Source organism: Gallus gallus, chromosome Z (genome assembly GCF_016699485.2).
Source record: "Gallus gallus isolate bGalGal1 chromosome Z, bGalGal1.mat.broiler.GRCg7b, whole genome shotgun sequence".
In the NCBI taxonomy this organism is placed as follows: domain Eukaryota; kingdom Metazoa; phylum Chordata; class Aves; order Galliformes; family Phasianidae; genus Gallus; species Gallus gallus.
Window position 1 is genome coordinate 33,200,297 of NC_052572.1, and position 19,464 is coordinate 33,219,760.

Consider the following 19,464-nt stretch of genomic DNA (forward strand, 5'->3'; position numbering starts at 1 on the left):
TTTTGCCACAGTGTCCCACTAGGGACAACTTTTCTGACACCTGTGGAGAAATGATGACAGATGGAGAAAGAAAGCAAGCTTCTTAGGTGCGAAAATAATCCTACAGCAAAGCGGTGATGTTGCTGAAATGCAATTGAGTCAGTGCTTCCTTCCAGGCTCAAAAACACACTGAACTTATATTTCGACCTCCTTTCTCACCTGTTTGGGAAAAACTGTAGCTTTTTCTGAGTCTGTTGTTTGCTGTGCAGGCTACAGAAAGCATTGCAACATTTGCTTTAGCAACACTATTTACTCCTTTATTTAAAATCAACACACTCTGCATACCCTGTTGTTAAATCATGTACATTTATGTAGACGCACACACACAAATATTTCAGAAGACCCAGCAGCTCTTCCAGGATTCATTTCCAGTTGTAGGGTCTTAAACCCAACTGAAAGAAATAAAACATATGAATAGTCTTGTGGATACCAATAGATGAGACAAGGCTCCGGGTTCCCGTGGCTCAGGGAGGACAGGAGACTCCAAGGCAAAACGCTACACCTGGGCGGAGCTGCACCTGTCCCTGCACGGTGAGGGAGAACGCGGCTTACCCCCCTGTTCGGGATGGCGCATGTAGCGCGCATGCGCGGCCCCTCCGCTCGGGCGGGCAAATTCAAACCTGCCCTCGCGCCCCTTCGCTTCGCTGGGGTAGCGGTTGAGCTGACGTCATTGCGCCGCGTCCTTCTCCGTGGTTTCCGGCGCTCGTGCCCGCGGTAAGTGGAGCCAAAGGGGGAAAGTTTTCGTTTGTGCGGTTCGCGGCACCGCTTCTCTCTTCTTTCCCTCAGGAGCGGGCGCGCGCTCTCCGCATCCCTTCCTGCCGCCGTGGGGCCTGTGAGCTCCGGCGAGGGGCTGTCAGGACGGCGCCGGCGATGGCAGCGGGGCGCCTAGAAGCGGCCGCATCGCGGGTGGCTGTGCTGGAGGAAGAGCTGCGGTGCCTGGCGGAGGAGCTGAGCCGCTGCCAGGTACCTGAGCGCGGGGCGTGGCTGTGAGGGGCGGCCGGAGCTGCGCGGCCGGGGCCTGCCGATGCGTCTGGTGCCGCTGGGCCGCGGGTTCGTGCGGGTGGGGAGAGCCGGAGGAGCAGCCCCAGAGCATCCCGCGGGGCCCACCTGTCGGGCGGGGCCGGGGGCCGCCCAGGTAATGGCGATGGGACCAGGCAGCCTCGTGCCCACAGCAGATCCAGCCCCCGTACGCGTACTGTAGCTCCAAAGCAGGCGTAGCGCCTCCGAGCTACTGTCTGCGTTCTGCCTCTCCGTCCTCGAAAAACTCATGTATTTGCTGAGTGAGTTGTGTTGTGGATACCAAGGTGAGCTGTGGTGTGTAACTCCTGGAAAAAATGAACAGACAGGAGGGGTCTGTAGCAACATAGGTCTTGAGGAATCCTTCAGAGGTCGTTTAATATCCCCCCGCATTGCACGGTGATTGAGTGCACCCAAGAACATCCTTGGAGGGTGTGTTGTTGTTGATAATAGTGGTTGACCTTGGAAGAGCCACACCTATACCATCTTCCTTACTGTCATCCTTAACAGATAACCTGTTATCATTTTACCAGTTGGTCATTCATCGCTTGTACTTGCTACTTAATACATTTCATGAAAATAAGCAAATGGTAAGTAGCAGGAGGTGGTCTTGTTGTGGCTGTCTGCAGTGCTAGAGAACTGCATAAAGCCTGGCAAATAAGGAATAGGGAAAGGTGATACCTGATGCTTGTTTTGCTTTCCCTCTTGTTCCATGGTACCCCAACCAGTGTCTTATTACTCACCATGCTCAGGTGAGGCCTGTAGGGTCCAGGGCATATGTAGTCATATACACGAGCAGAAAATAGCATCCACATTAGAATTGGAAGCTGTTGCTTCAAGCAGCATTGGTACACCTGGCAACTGGTGCTGAACTTGTATTATAGGTAGAATCAAGACTTGAAGAAACAAAGGGGAGAGGCAGTTGTCAGCAAAAATCCCATATAGCAATTCAAAACAATCAATTATTTGGAGATGTCTCAGTGTCTTGTAAGAGATATTTAGAACGCTCTTTTTTAAATGATAATTCTGTTTCCCATTCTCAGTTTGAAGATCTCTAATATCAGATGAAGTTTGCTGGAGGCAGATCAAAGACCATCTGCTTGTTTACTAACTGAGCCTATGTTATTTGAGGTCTGCTCTAAAAGTAATGCTTCCTATTTTATTATGTTGGCAAATGATGTCAGAGGCAGATATTGGTGGTATGGCAGTTAAAAGTTGAACCTCCTTACTGATATTCTATTACATGCTGTTACCATGCAACAGGTGGCAGACCATGTCTGACAAAATATTTGACACGGAAGTACATCTGAGGCGAAGGTGTGGAATTGAATTCCTCCATGTGGAAAGAGTTGTACGTTTTGACATTGGTGGCTAGCATGTGAAAGGAAGTCCAAGTTCTGGATGGCCATGCACTGCTATCACCTGCGTGAATCAGCTGATGGTGATGACTGCAATGAAAAACAATGTTCTGTAGCTAAGAATTTCCTCTGTCAAGAAGTGCTATTGTGAACCTGCTATCTATTGTAGTTTCCATGGAAATAAATAGAAGGCATTACTTTTGGAGTGTAGTCACATAAGATATTTTTGAAGTGGGTTATAAATAATAGAAACTTGTAGGTAAGTGTCTGATTTCCCCCTTTAGATTTGTTCGTGTACATTTTACGTGCAGTTGTGTGCATTCATGTTTGTTCACTAATGAGCCCATTCCAATTATCTTGAAATGAGCAACCAGAATTTTCTTTGTAATGTATTGAACCAAGATGAAACTGAAGGTGGCTATGTCCTGGGTTGTGTCCTTACCACTGATGTGATGTGCTGTCACCACTATGAGCTAGTGTCAAAACTGCAATCCGTGGAGTGGTTACATACGAATTCCCCATTGAAGTTCAAGATGTAGCCCTGGCTGGATAAAGTGATCTACAGTTTTGGGTTAGGAAAAGGATGGTTCTTCTGGATTTCCTGGAACCTGGACAATCCCTCAACTCTGACTGCTTCACTGTCCAGCTGAATCCAGTCGGCGGCTGGTCACGAGTGGTGTCCCCCAGGGCTCAGTGCTGGGGCCGCTTCTGTTTAATATCTCCATTGATGATCTTGATGAGGGGATTGAGTGCACCCTCAGTAAGTTTGCAGATGACACCAAGCTGGGAGGGAGTGTTGATCTGCCAGAGGGGAGAAGGGCACTACAGAGGCACCTGGATAGACTGGATCGATAGGCCAAGGTTAACGGTATGAGTTTCAATAGAGCCAAGTGTCGAGTCCTGCATTTTGGTCACAACAACCCCAAACAACCCTACAGGCTTGGGAAGGTCTGGCTGGAAAGCTGCCTGATGGAAAGGGACCTTGGTGTACTGATGGACAGTTGGCTGAATATGAGCCAGCAGTGTGCCCAGGTGGCCAAGAAGGCCAATGGCATCCTGGCTTGTATCAGGAACGGTGTGGTGAGCAGGACTAGGGAAGTCATCCTGCCCCTGTACTTGGCATTGGTGAGGCCTCATCTTGAGTACAGTGTTCAGTTTTGGGCACCTCAGTACAAGAAGGACATGGAGGTACTGGAGCAGGTCCAGAGAAGGGTAACAAGGCTAGTGAAGGGCTTGGAAAATCAGCCCTATGAGGAGATGCTGAGGGAACTGGGGCTGTTTAGTCTGGGGAAGAGGAGGCTGAGGGGAGACCTTATTACTCTCTTGCAGTACCTGAAAGGTGTTTACAGTGAGAGCAGGGTAGGTCTCTTCTCACTGGTGACAGGTAACAAGATGAAGGGAAATGGCCTCAAGTTGTGCCAGGGTAAGTTTAGGTTGGACGTTAGGAAACACTTCTTTACAGAAAGGGTGGTTAAGCACTGGAATAGGCTCCCCAGGGAGGTGGTTGAGTCACCATCCCTGGATGTGTTTAAAAACTGGATGTGGTGCTCAGGGACATGATTTAGCGGAGGGTTGTTAGAGTTAGGGTACTATGGTTAGGTCGTGGTTGGTCTTGATGATCTTTAAGGTCCTTTCCAACCTGATTAATTCTATGATTCTATGATTGTGACCCTGCCTGAGTTGAAGGCTCACACTTCCAGACTCAGACTGGAGAAGACAAAGTTTCTCTTTTAGCATCATAATGCCAGGCCTCGTATTGATTTGAAGACTGTGGCCAATCCTAGCTGGACTTTCCTACCACCTCTACCACAAAGTCTGGGTTTAGCACCTTTTGGCTTCCACCTGTTCAGGACAATGAAAGATAGTCTGCGTGGGCAATATTTTTCTGGCATTGGTGCCATCACAGCAGCCGTGAAACAATGGATCACCCCCACTGATGCGGATGTTTATGATCAGGCTCTTGTTTATCACTGCTGAAAATATATAGCTAACGGTGCTGACTGTACTGAAAAGAGTGTTCTACTGCTATGAATTGGCACTGTCAAGTAGTACTAATGTGCTCTTTCTATCAGTTGTAGTTTCCATGGAAGTAAGGAGGACACATTATTTTTGGATCAATCTCCTTACTTTTGGCTGCTGTCTTTTTCTGCAAGAAGATCCTGGAGTAGCTGACCCTTTTTCTTACTTGATGTAGTGTGGTATTCTAGGATTTTCTCCTCATCACGTTTTTTTGCCTTTTAAGATAACACGTACATACATACAGAGCTGAGTATGGTGTTTTGAATATTTCTTACTTTTCCCTACTTCACTTTTCTAAGGCTAAGGTTCTCTGGGTAAGTCTAGAACTTGTTGCCTTAGAGTTATGGTACTTGGTGTTTTTTTTTTAGTTTTTGTAACAACTTGAATCATGATAAGTGGATTCTTGAGCATAGCAATTCTGTTCCTTTTTTTTTTTTAAAAAAAACAAACTGTTACTGTTTTATTATTCTGAAATAGAATTTGCAAAAATGAGAAGGCTGTTAGGCCATATAGTTATGAAGGCTATATAAGAAAGCAGTCTCAAGCTCTGAAACCATGAACAGTGGAGGCTTTTATAAAGCTGAGAAAGGAAATATTTGATATGTGTTTGTCTCTGGTACTATGCTGTTTGGGAAAGTAGTTATTGCTGCATCTGCAGCAGAGCACTGTATAATTATTTTGATGCTCAGTTAATGAACAACTCTTAATTTCGGTGCTCCTCTTCTATTAATTTTACTGAAGAATAACATGAGTAATAGAGTTGTTTCCTGAAAACAGTTGTGGAGGAGGAGACGTGGATACTTTTTTTTTCAGACCCTGTTCCAGTTCTGTGCCAGGCTCTATATTGTTGGGGAAGAGTGGAAAGGGGGAGGTCAAACTGAGTTTTAACACGTCTGGTTTCTGTTACTTGCTTTAACTGATGCATCTTATTTTAGTGTGTTATACTTCTGCCTACCTCCTAAATATCTTGAGAGCCTTCCTTGGAATATCTTTAACAGCTATGTCCATATTCCTCCCTGGAGTTCTTGGCTCTCGTTGGTGTTTATAAGATTTGGTCTGTATTTTCTGCTTCTCCTTTTCCCTTGTGGTTATGGATTTTTTTGAGCAGATGAAAGTACTGGGTTTTTTTGTTTGGTTAGTTTGTTTTTTTTTTTTGCAAGCATAGTTACTTGAGGTAAAGGAAATTGTGATGTCTCTTTGTCTTTTTTTTTTTTCTTTAAAGGGGAGTGATATGCTGGGTCTCTAGAATCTCAATCTATCTGTAGAGTTTCTGGGCCATTTGGTAGAAAATATTGTGCATTCCTTAACAAATGGCTATCTTCTGCTTTATCCTAGCTCCTAGTCTCTTAACTGTTGAATTACATAGATACGTTATTAATACACACTATTCTCTAAACAAAGAGGTAGGAAAGATTCCTTAAAACACTGTGTTATGAGACTTCATCAAATCCTACCTTTCAATATATCAGAGAGTGATTTAAGATCAGCTTTTCTCTATCCAGTTGTGTTTTCTGTTGCTGGAAATGTTAGTAGAAATACAGAGTTGAAAGGAACAGGTGTATGCCCTATTACTGGTGTTAATTGCACAAGGCCTTCACCGTTTTATTAATTGCAGCTTTTACTACAGAAGTAGTGTTACAACTCTTTCTGCTAAAATAAGATGTGGTTTCTCTTGTTTGTGTTTCCTTTTTACCTCTGTGTTCTGTGGAAACCAAGAGCACACTAACTTCTCTCTGAAGCTGTAGGTGCAAGGTGTATTAGGCATGTCTTTTTTTGTAATATTTTCTATCTCGCTCTTCCTAGCAATGATGATTATAAAGCCGATTCCTTTGCTGTAGTAGGAGTTAAAAGGTATATACAACTGTTGCTAAGGAACAGATTCCTCGAGAAAACAGCACTGCATGGCACTTTGTGCATAGTTTATGCTGCAGCAGTTCCACTGTAGTGTTTGATCAAAGAAACCATACTGCTGCATAAGGTTTTCCTTTTACAGATGCAATTTAAAGATTGAAAACCAGAACATTCTTCATTAGCCATAAATTAGCAAATTCATTAGTAATTTGTGTGTAGATAGTCTGCTGCTGCAGATTATCAGGTAGAATTCAGCTTCTAATGGTGATAAATTGGGGAAGAAAGAGATCTTCTTATAGTTGCTGTTAATGTTAACTTCTGTTTGTTGTCAGTTATTGGATTGATGTTTGTAAGTATGGACTTTGCATATCTGTAACTGATTTTAGATAGAAACGGAATAAGGCTTTGGATAAAAAGGGAATAAGAAAAGTGGACTGTTAGTTTGTGGAAGATGGGGTGACTGCAGCTACAGCTTCTATTGGTATTGTTTGTTTTGTTTCTTGGTCTTGGAAGGCTGTGCATAGATCTGGTCTGATCTTCATGCCCCATTTTGTACTATTTGCAGAAGAATAATACTTCTGTGGACAGATGAACTTGTTTTGATCAAATTGTGGGTCTAGGAAGGATGCAAAATATTCTGTTTGATACTGCTAGCGCTGACCATGGATAGAATTGCTGTAACACACCTATACATTATCAAGAAATTTCCATTACCTGGAAGAACAGATGCATTCTGACCGTCTTTATCAATAATATTCTGGACACCCACTGGAAATTGAAAGAAGGCATGATAATGACCATTTGGATTATAAGTAGTTATTAACAAATTCCTTATCTAGAAATTTATATGAGAAATACACTAGGGTTAAAAAAAAAAACAACAACCCAAAGCATTGTATCTTCTCTGTTACATGAGTGGGTATTTTACATGTGTGTTGATTGTATATATTAATAGTGTTTAAATCAATAGTTGGGAATTATTATTTAATATCACTTAATAATTTTATATACTGTGGAAAAATCCCATGTTTCTTCTTAGTGATATGTTTTTATGTAAAGCTTTTCTTTCTTATTTTGGCTTTGTGATTAAAATTAAAATGATTGTGAACTATCATTGTGAGAATGTGTGCATTATTTTTGCTTTTGGATTAATTGTTGATATTCATATATACTGTTCATTTATAATGGTGCAGAGTGTTTAATGCCTCCATTCATTAAATACTAATTTCTTTTATTAGTGATTAAGCCAAGACCACATACTTATTGGTACCATGGGATGCCAGCTGTTTAGTGTTTTGGGTGGTTTTTTTTTGTTTGTTTGTTATTTTCTTACATTTTGCCATAAGGAGTCTAAATCACATGAGTCTGCTTGGTACAGGTGGTGTTAATAAGGGCCTTACCCTTTCTTCGAGACAGTGAAACAGTGTCATTGAATAGCTAAGTTTGTTTAATCTTTTTTTCTTTTATTTTTGACAACTTTTAGCTAGTAGGAATGAAACTGCTTGTACTTTTTGTACTGAAAAATATTTCATGTTGATGTAAAACTGTGAAGATGAACAGAGAATGAGACTTACTAAAAATTGTATATTTGCATTTATTTTAATTACCTACTCACAGTATGTCTGTAGATGATATTTCAACTAGCCTCTAGAGTAAGTGAGAAACAAGTATCTGGTACAGAGATGGGCATGAGTAGAAAGGTTCCTTTTATGGGAACAAAAGAACTTAGCTGTTTCTCAATAAAGAAAGTCATGTTTTACTTCATAGTGAAGTTGTAGGCTCTTGCTTGTAGTTTTTCCAGCTGCACTGAGCACAGTTCTGTAACACACTGTGACTTCTACACGTCAAACTGCACAACTTTCATAACTTTCATGGTTTGACCTTAAGGAGAATTTGTTTGAGCAGGTCTGGTTTTTCGTTTTTTTTTTTAATTCAGGAGGATAGATGCAGTTCTTCAAGATTTACCTTAGGTACTCTTATTCTTTGTTGTTACTGTGTGCACTTTTTCAGCAATTTCAGTTGCTATTTAGCTCCTAACTTTCTAAAACTAAGACTCTCTAAGCTAAGATTTGCACATAGGATTCTACCTTTTGTCCTCAATTTCAGAGGACTTTTGTGGAAAGAACTGAAATTTCAGTCAGAGTTAATGTGATGGACCCACATTTTTACTTGATTAGTCATGATAATTCAGACTGAATGTACCCAAATGTGTATTTATCTGAATATGTTGTCTGTAAAATGAAACTTGTGGATTCCCGTGTCCTGAAATCCACTGAAACTGTGAAATGCATTATAGTAATCCAGACCATTGCATTAATACAACATTAAAACTTAAAGATTATTCTCTGTTCTCAAAAGCACAATTTAATTCTTAAAATAACTCTCAGGATTTTAGCACTAAAAGAAAACAGTTATATGCAAAACTTGTATCTTATTTCATGCTGTTTATCTTCCATTTAAACCATATGCTCTACCTCATGTTCACCAAGGATGAAGTTTTTTTCAAATGTGAAGATCAAAGCTAGCCTTGGCTGCAGTGACCATGAGATGGTGGAGTTAAGGATCCTGTGAGAAGACTGTAAGGACAGTGAGAAGACTGAAAAGCTAATGCTCAGCCTAAACTTCAGTAGAATAGGCTTTGTCCTCTTCAAATTTCTTCTTGGAAGAGTCCCATGAAATAAGAAAATGGAGGGGAAAAAAGAGGCCTGAAGAGTTGGTTAATATTCAAAGATAATGTCCTCCAAGCTCAGCAGAGGTCCACCCCAAGAAGGGAAGTTAGACAAAAATGCCAGGAGACCTGTGTGGGTGAACAAGGAGCTCCTGTCAGACTCAAAGATGCATACAATATAAACACAAAAATGAAGTACACAGAGGGTGGAAACAAGGGTGGTTAATTTGGGTGGACAAAAGGAAGACTAAGAAAGATGGAGGGCTTTTCCCGAACAGTGTGGGGGACCTGGTTACATAGGACAAGGAAAAGTATATCCATTTTTGCCTCAGTCTTTACTAGCAAGACTGGCTTTCAGGAATCCCAGGTCACAGAGACTGGGGGGGAAAACTGGAGTAAGGAAGATGTACACTTTGTGGAAGAGAATAAGGGAATGTTTAAGCAGACTGAAAATACCTGAGTTCTTTGATCCTCATGGGTTGCACCCATGAGCTCTGAGGGAGCTGGCTGTTGTCTTTGCAAGACTACCCTTGATTTTTAGGCAACTGTGGTAACTGGGATGAGTGTCTGAAGCCTGGAGAAAAGCTAATAACTCCTGTCTTCAGGAAAAGCAGGAAGGTGGCCCAGGTGGCAGGTCAGCCTCAGCCTTTCATTAATAATCTGAGTGATGAGGCAGATCGTAACCTCAGGAAATTTGGTGATGACACAGAACTGGGAACAGTGACTGATACATCAGAGGGTTCTGCTGCTGTTGATCAGTTGGGCAGAGTGGAGAAATGGATGAATGGAATATCAGAGCCCTGCAACTGGTGAGGAATTCCAGGCAGCAGGACAGGCTGGAGGTCTGATGGAAAGCAGTTCTGCAGAAAGGGAGCTGTGAGTTCTGGTTCGTTTTGAACAGCAGGAAGTACTTTTTCACTGTGTGACTTAGTACTGACAGTACTGGTGTTGCCCAGAGAGGCTGTGAAGTATCCTCCCTGAAGATCTTCAGAAGCTATCTGGACACAGTCCTGGGCAGTATGCTCTGAGTGTCCCTGCTTGAGCAGAGGCTTCAGAGCAGATGGCCTCCAGAAGTCACTTCCAGTCTCAATCAGTCTGTGATTCTGTGGAATTACTTCAATGATTACGGTTGGATTTTACTCCCAGAGTTTAGAAATTTGTTGCTTGAAATGGATGCTTACGGCTGAGTTATCCTGTCCTTGATGTATAAAAGGTTACTGATGTACAAAAGAAACTCTCATCTCTGGAACTCTTTGCTTTCTCTTATCATTGCATGTTTGGAAACAGTTCTTAAATTGACCAAGTGTTCAATATTGAGTACTCAGACAAAAGCAATTGTGAGGGTGAAGACTCCATCAGTTAATGAAGGCAAAAGCAGATCATGCTGATTGTTGTGTGCTCAGTCTGTCAGGAAAAAGTGAGGAAAATTACTTACTGATGAGGATGGAATTATATATTATAGGTTCATGTCTATCAGGTAACTTACTTCGACTGTTTAACTTATTTTCATTTCTGTCCCGTCCTAGCATTATGGTACTAAATTGGCTTTTGTAATGCTACTTCATTTCCTGCCCTGTCAGACCAGAGACAGTTGTATTCTTGTCTGTCAATGCTAAACGAGTCAATTCATGCCAATTAAGAATGTATAATAAAATTATTCAGATAAGTGTTTTGCCACCTTTTTGTCACTTGGCTGGACTAATTTGAAGACTTCATGTGTAAGGACATGCTGAAGATGCTGTCATTTGTACTCCTTTTGCTTAGCTCATCAACATAACAGTAAATGTTACTTTTATGGTCCTCGTTTGCTTTGAACAGAGTTCAAAGAGGAAGAATACAACTTCTTTGTGTGGTTGTGTATATTTATGTGTAACACAAACTTTTGTATTTTGTATATAAATAAAATGGTACCCTTTCTCGATGTTTGACTCAAAGGCGTTTTCTTTTTGGCCAGGAATACTAACGAAGATGATAAAATTATTTATATAGAGGATTATTAACTGGAACATAGCTAATTATTTTTCTGGAATCGTAACTTTACATGGTGGTTTTATACCATTAGTACTTCAGTGTTAAGAAACTGGGGAGGAAGACGCACTTGATGGCGTCTATTTTGAAGTTACCACTTTTCTTACAAATCTATCAGACAGTTAGATGTAGTGGTGCATACTGTGTGTTTGTGACTCTAGTGAAGTTGAAAATAAGCTAATGTCTTATTTGCAGCCAGTGTGTATAAGGCAGTACATCGTCTGGTGAGGTACTGATCAGTCTCGTATTCTAGTGACTTCTTCAGTTCTTAAAAAGCTTAGTACCTCCAAGATCAGAGCACTGCAGTGTTTTGTGCTGTATGATCATTCAGCAAGGCTGAGTGAGTTGTAGAGAGAATACTTCTTAATGAGTATGTGACTGAAAATCGCAGACGCTGTCACAGTAAGGTTTAGACATTTTGCACTGGCAGAATACTAGCAGTGTATCTTTAAAAGTCAGGAGACATCAAGAAGCAAGTCTGTTACCTGCACGTAAAATGTATCCATCAGCTTGATTAAAGGCTTAAGCTCTTTAATCAGAAACATATTAGGTGGTAAGAGAGTGTATAACAGCCCTTTTTCTTGCAAGTGCTTAAATGTTTATGCCAGACTTGTTTTCATGTTTTCTCAGCCTTTCCAAAAGCTTATCTGATATTTGCTCAGTTTTGTGTGCTAAATGCATTTCTGTATCAATTCTTTCAGCACGATAGTGATGTATACTTCATTTAATAGTGAAATACTCCATGTTACCAAAAAATTGTGTCTGGTGTTAGAGAGCTCTTACTGAAAACAGCAAACCAATAGCTCCCTCTGTCCTGCTAAATGTTTCATTTCCCCTTTTGGGGTATTGATGGGTATCTGCTGCTTAAAATGTTAAGTAAGCGCTTGTGTCCTAGAGTCCTATGCTTTTTTTTGCACTTGTTGGGGGATGAAGGAGGGGGGCTTGGGAGTGAGTGTTGTGGTTGTGTTATTTTGTTTTGCAATTTTTTTGTTTTGCTTTGTTTTCATCTTTTTGCCTTTTGTTTGTGTTCCATGGGTGTTCTGTTTCTGATTTCAGGCGGCAGTACTTATTAAATAAGTTATTTGTAATGCTTATAAAAAGTTAGGGTATGATATGACCACCTCTAATACTTAACATGCTCTGAAATAAAGTGAAATATTAAAAATAATAGTGCCTCTAAACTTTAGTTAAGGCATGCAATGTATGATTTATACTGAAGGAGATTTTTGAGTTTATCCTTGTTCTCAGCACAGTTTATTGTAGATGCATAGAGAAAAAATACCTACCTGTAAGTTCAATACACAAAGTCATAAATGATAGTTCATATGAGCAAAAAGACGCTGCTTATGTTTTTATCATTGTCACTGCTAAATTAAAAGTCTTTTTCTTTTAAGAGTTTGATATCATGACTTTAAAAGAAAGCCAGCTAATTCTTCTTGATAAAGTTGTGTGGAAATACTGAAAACTGATGAGGTCACTTTTCAGTTTCTAACGCACAAGTACTGCATGCAATATTGATACCAATATCAATGTAATATCAGACATCCAGAATAATATTTAGGCTCCAATTTCTCTTCCAAGAGGAGAGGAGGAAAACTGAATTGAAGTGAGAATATTTGTCTTGCCCTGTGTAAAAGCCAGACAGAATCTCTGTTTGTGACTTAAGCTAATGTTTAGTGAGTTCAGGACTTGCAACCAAGTACTTAATCTGTGGAAATTCATGCCGTTTAACCTGTGGTTCAACTTATTTTTTTTTCCAGCTTCTGAGCTTGTTACTGTTAAAAATTAGTAAAATATATAAATTAAAAAAAAAAATCTGATTTGCTTTGCAAAGAACAGTTATTGTTTATCCTGCACATCTTGCAGTTTTATGATTATTACTACTTTCATTGTGGACTGAGGGAAAATCCCACTTTTCAATGTACTCTGTTTTTTTACTTTGTAATTCTCTAGTTGTAGCTGGCATACTTCATCACAGGATAAGCGTCTTTATCTGACATTGGATGTGTTGTGGATAATCATAATTTTAGTGAGTAATTTGCAATAACTTTCAAATGACATCTGTATTCTGCCTTGTGTACAGAAGTTCTCAGCTGTTCAAGGTATGCTCACTGACCTCTTGAGCTGCTAATGTACACTTGAGTAGACTGCACATTCCTTGGGTATGCTGAAGATTGATATATCCCAGGCCTTGACAGCTGTAGTGTTTTTCTGTGCCAACTTCAGACTGTCTAAACAGCCTTTTTTCAGAAGAAATTGTTTGGCTCCCAAGACCATTCAGGGAACTGCCTTACCAAACCCTTTAATTGTGCCAAGAGTTTAAGAGACTGTTTAAACATTATTTCCATCTTAAAACTGTCATAATTTTTAACTAATATTCTGTTATATAAAATGTAGTTGCTTGTAGATTTATTTGAAACATTTCTAGCTGTGAAAATATTTCACAAGTAAATCACATATAATAGTAACTTACCATTCCTTGAGTTATGTTTTCCTAATGTTTTATTGTGATAACGAGAAAATTTTGCACATCTCCATATTAACATTCAGTGAAATGAAGCTCATTGATTTTTGAGTGTAGATGGCATTTTGTTTTATTACTGACAATACATATTTGAAAGCACAGTTAAATAATTTTTTCCTTATTGTTTTGGCAGAATGATTCACTTAGGGGGAAAGTTCCTCTGTTTTGTACAATTATAGAAATACAGATATGCAACAAAAAGCATTTGTTGATATAGGTTAGAATATTTGATTATCTAATTACTGAATAGCACTTGTAACTTTATTTTTGATGGCAAGAATTGTTATTTAAACAGCATTTGTTAATTCTTACTGTGATAGTGTTCAACATTTGTAGTAACTAGTATGATTTTCTTACCTGGCTGCTTGGAAAGTTTTTTTGTTGTTGTTATTTTGGTTTGTTTTTGAATTAGACACTATTTAGCCTTTTCTATTTAGCTATTTCTTTGAAGATTACTTTGTGTATACTACTTAGATTCAATATGACTTTCTTCAATGTTTTTTCATTATTCACTGTATGAGTTATGGCTTTTTTTTTCTCTCCTGCTTCATTTACTACTTATGTCTATTCTTTCAGTGCAGATAAGAATTTGGCAGATTGTAGTTATGCAGTGAGTGTAACAATTTTCACTGGCATGAATAAAAGTTAAAAACTGATTTTCTCATTCTAGAACAGGTCTTTAAGTAAACAGTGACATGGTTGTAGATGATTTGAGGTTAGCCTGGACTGTTTATTTAATTGAAAAAGACTGTTCACACCTATATGTTGGTGTTCTTAGTAAGAAAACAACTAACTGTTCATCACAGTGAAGCTTCCTTTCTTTGATATTATTGAATGGTCAGTTTTTATGTGCCGTGGCAAGATCTATGTGGAAACAGGTCTGCCAGAGACGTGGTACATGTTGGAAACTCAATAAGAAATCACAGGTAGACTGTGAGGAATTCCCTTTCCTCATACTGTACATATATACTTTGTACATATCCTGGTCTTGTTCAGCATCTTCATCAATAGTGTTCTGATAATGCAAAGCTGGGAGGAGTGACTGGCACACCAGAAGGCCGTGCTGCCATTCAGTGAAACCTAGATGGATTAGAGAGCTGGACAGAGAGGAGCCGTACAAGGTTCAACAAGGGCAAGTGTAGAGTCCTACATCTAGGACGGAATCACCTCACATTGGTACATTGGTACAGGTTAGGGGCTTCTGGAAAGGAGCTCTGTGGAGAAGGACCCTGGTGTCCTGGTGGACAAGGGGTTGGCTGTGAGCCAGCAGTGTGCCCCCGTGGCCAAGAAGAAGGCCGATGGTATGCTGGGGTGCATTAAAAAGAGCCTGGCCAGCAGGACAAGGGAGATTACCCTCCCTTGTCTACTCTGCCTTGGTGAGGCCGCTTGTGGAGTACTGTGTCCTGTTTTGGGCACTGAAATTTGGAAAAAACAGAAACAGGAGTTCTAGAGAGAGTCCAGTGAAGGTCTACAAAGTTGATTATGAGCCTGGAGCACCTCCTGTACAGGGAAAGGCTGAGAGACCTGGGACTGTTCAGACTTGAGAATAGGAGGCTGAGAAGGGATCTCATCACAGTTTGTAAGTATCTCAAGTGCTGGAGTCAAATGGATGGTGCCAGGCTCTTTTCAGTGGTGTACAGTGACAGGACAAGGGACAGTGGTCACAAACTGGAACACAGGAAGTCCCATACAAACACGAGGAAGAACTTCTTTACTGTGAGGGTGAGAGAGTGCTGGAACAGGCTGTCCAGAGTGGTTGTGGAGATTCCTGAAGAGATACTACAAATTGAACTGGATGCTTTCTTGTCTGACTTACTGTATGAAACCTGCTTTTGTCGGGGGGTTTGGGCTTGATGGGATCTCCAGAGGTTCCTTCCAGCTCCTAAGATTCTGTGATTCTGTGGTATTCATCAGTAACAATTTAGTACGTTACCATATTTTTCACAGTTTTTTTTTTTTGTTTGTTTGTGTGTGTGTATGTGAAGGGGGAATTTTGTATTTAGAAGAATGTGTCTGAAAGTTATATGTTATTGTGTACTCTTTGGAGGCCCTGTGCAGCTCCTCAGTTTGGGGTCTGGAGTGTGAGGGAGTTTCCAGGACAGCTCAAAGGGCAGCCTCTTCTTGTGATTAATCTCATGATAGTGGATAATGCTTCCTGGAGTCTTGCAGAAGCCTAAGTGTCTCAGTTCCTCTAATAAATAAATGAACAGAAAGCACAACAGCTACTTCTACACTGTTGTACAGAGGACAGTAAAAGCAAAATCTAAGGAAGCCTGATGATAAGTATCTTATAAAAGCAGGCAAAATTAGACTGAACAAAGCCCATGAGCTCACAAATCAGCATCGGTAATTTTCTCTGTTTGGCTGAAGATTTTTAAACATTTGCCAATGGAGTACTGTTTGTACTTTGCTAGATGTTCTGTAATGACTTCTTGACCCGTAGACTAATTTGCTAGTGATTTTCAGTAGTTCAGTGCAAAATTACACTGAATCATGTTTGAAAGATATAAAAATGTTCAAGTACTTTTATCAGTTCAGCTCTGCTCTTTATGTTGCTGATTAACAGGTTTGAATTAAAAGTATTCTGAAATTGTAGTTAGATATAGCTTATTAGATGTTCATTCCTATGTTGTGGTTGAAAGATTTCTTTATAGCTGAAGTGATACCACTTAAGAGTGTAAGAACTGCTGACGTACTTAGTGTCCTAAATAATGTAGAACAAATGACATTTGTGTTGCTGTTATTTAGTGAATTTTTATTTGGGTTTGTGTTCTTTCTGTGACGGGTTCCAGAAGGAAATACATGATTTTAAACATTCAGAACACACAGAATCCATGTTCTGTCTAGATCCTAATGTTTTATGGAGGCTTGCAGCAATTTTTCCAATCCTGAAAAATGTTTTTATTTTTCATTCAGCTTCAGCCTCTGAGGAGGCAATAGGTTGTTTGGAAATCACTATCTACACGCAATGAGATTTTTCAGGTGGCGTGATAAGGTATTTACAGGACCTGCCCTTGCCAGATTTTTTGATTAAGCAGGAAAAAGGTGTACAGTTTATATAGTCTTTAGACCAGATACATAGAAATCCAGGGTCGTATAATTATCATGAAGTGACATCCGTGGCTGAGTGAGAGGCTGTATTGTTTGCTTTTGAAAATTGGTGGGAAACAGTCTGTGGCCTCATTTGAGTAACACAATTGCTATGATACTGTTTGAGGCCTAGTTTTGTTGTCATCTTCTGCCCTAACACTCCATTATCCTGTTAGTTATCTGTTTGCTTGCATGCAACACTGTCACTAGGCTCTCATATTGCTAACCCACGCTGATTAGAGAGCAGTGATCTCCCTTTCAGGTTTTTATTTATTTATTTGTTTTTGTGGAATAGCTAGTGTCCTATTTCTTCCTGTTACCTTTTTTTTAAATACCAGAAATGAAGCCCTCTTGTCAGCTATTTCAGCACTTAGAGCTCTATATATTCAACAGAGATAGTTACATACAATTTGTCTGGTTTTGTGAAAGACAAACTGTTACTACTGTTTTTCTTTATGCTGTAGTCAAGTTTGCATATAAACTGGTGATAGCCTTGAACTGTTAGAACTTTGTGACCAGGGTGTTTCTTTTGTTTGCTTACAAACACAATTAGCTCAGTCTGATTTGTTAGTGGTGTGTGTTCTTAAAATAGTTGCGTAAATTTTCCTTGGTTTCCATCAATACTTTACTAATGCAGGAGATTTCCATAAAGTTTTGTGTTCTATGCAATTGATGAAGTTGATGGTATTTAAGGATTTAAATGCATATAAACTAGAAATGGCTGTCTTTGAAAGAAGAGGATATTTCTAAAAAATTAAAAATAAAACAGTCAGCTCCCCTCCCCCCTTCACTTTTCACTTATTTTTTTGCCCAAGTTCATTGTTGTTTCAATTCTTCATGGAATTTTAGAATTCAAATGTGAGCATTTCTAAATTTTAATGGAAGATGCATCAGAACTTCAACAAAAGGTTTTCAGAGTTTCCTCATAAATCACAGGGGAAGTATTTACAATCATTTATCCCGGTTCTTATATAAACACTATTAATTTTTTAATTGTAATTTTATTTGTCTATTGTGAGGGCACTCTTGATTTAATTATTTAGACTCAATACGCTGATAAATCCTGATTGAAATCTCTTGGCTTTAGAGAGGTCTTTTGATTTCATGTTGTAGATACTTGTTCTAAAGGAAGAGAAACATTATGGACTGGCTGTCATGTGCTGGAACTAATATTGCTTGTAAAGTTTAAGTCTGCTTCCCAAAAGGAAAGGCTGATTGGGAACAAATGGAAAGAAAACATAGTGCATAAAGTGCAGTTTCTATTCCTGAGATTGATTCTAATTTAGTCATACAATGTGTGGTTTTCATTAGCTCTTGTGAGGTCAAACTTGTAGTTCTATTAGGCTATTGTGTGTCTTACGTGACCATTGCTTTTAGCTGTTTCTAGTCATGGACAGAGTAACCTGAGAAAAGGAGCAATCTGTTCATGTCCATAAAAAGTGAGAAACTGATTGAAGAGGAAATTAAGTGAGAAAACTATAATGAAGCCAAATGGTGGAGGTGAAGAGAGAAACTCAAGTCTTCTGTTTTAGATGTTAATAAGGGTTAAGACTATTTTTTTTTTTTCAGAGAAATGCTGTGTTATTTATCTATTCTAGATGATATCAGTGAGTTTCTTGCTAACAAATTAAATCTTTGTCTTAGCGTACTCTTAGATTCTGGAAACTTGGGAGAAAAAAGAAGCAGGGAAATCGGTAGCCATCAGAGTAGTGATTTTCCTTTCATGTCATATATTTTTTTCATGCACATTCCACTTTTTTTTAAAATTAAAAGCTAGTAAAAGTAGCCTAAATTGCATCCTTGTGATTTTTTTAAATCTATCTGGCAGTTTGACAGTTTTGATTTATTAATTTCTAATTTGATGGTAGTAGATTTGATGATATTAGTCCAGTGCATGCTTTATGTACATATACTTTGCTTTCTTGCTCTATTCTCCTTGACTTCAACATTGATGATTTTTGTGTCTTGTATTTAGAGAGGTAACACATTATGATTTTAATTTTTGACTGCATCAATATTGGTGCTTCCAGTAATACTACTGTATTGTATTAAAAATACACGTGTGCAAAATAACAGGTTATGTGTAGTGAAAAATAAAATCTGGAAAAGCTTTTTAACTGGACTTTGACTCTCACAAACTTTCTTCATTGCATTTTTTTTAAAGCATTTTTTTTCTTCCTCTCATTTAAGAATCTTTTCTGAAGCTTTTATATGATACAAGTTAGAACATTCGTTAGACTTATATACTGTCTGCTTTGAAAGAAAAACTTAGAGCTATGCATAGCAGAATTTAATGTTGAGATATGTATTCTATATATATTGTAAACTTGACATATGTTTATTGACATTTTTGTCCTACTACTAGAAGTTCTTGAAATTGATACAACAAAAGGCAATCTTGTTTGAATAATGTTATTTTTTGCTGCTGTATGTCACATTGCACACTCTTTTATAGTTGATTGTCTTTGTTCAAAAAATTCTGCATTGTTAAAACTGTTTATTCAAGATAACTACTTAGTATGTTTTTAGTCTCAAGACAGGTAATTCTTACTATAATAGAGGGTTTTTTTTATTGTTGTCTTTGGTATGTTCTCAAGTTGTCTTTTTGGTTATAAGAGATCTAGCATATACTTCTTCTATTTTTGTCTTTTTTTCTTCTTTTTAAGGCTGACAAAGAATTTGTGTGGTCTCTTTGGAAGCGTCTCCAGGTATCAAATCCAGACCTTACACAAGCTATCAGTTTAGCAGTAGAAAGGTGAGTTTAACCATCTAACATATTTTAAAAACAAATAAACAAAACTGCTGATACTACATTCATGTTTTTAATTGAAAAAAAAAAGTATGATTTAAAAAATGTGTTACATATACTA

At 39.0% G+C, this 19,464-nt stretch overlaps 1 protein-coding gene across 1 annotated transcript in view; it reads left to right on the forward strand.

The window, feature by feature from the left end:
- The first annotated feature begins 718 nt into the window (after window positions 1-718).
- CNTLN (centlein, centrosomal protein) overlaps window positions 719-19,464 on the forward strand; it is a 191,099-nt gene continuing 172,353 nt past the window's right edge. Inside the window, exons 1-3 of the mRNA XM_015280215.4 lie at window positions 719-753; window positions 826-1,002; window positions 19,261-19,349. Of these exons, the coding sequence (XP_015135701.2) occupies window positions 910-1,002; window positions 19,261-19,349 (182 nt within the window). The 5' untranslated portion in view covers window positions 719-753; window positions 826-909. The remainder of the gene's footprint in view (window positions 754-825; window positions 1,003-19,260; window positions 19,350-19,464) is intronic.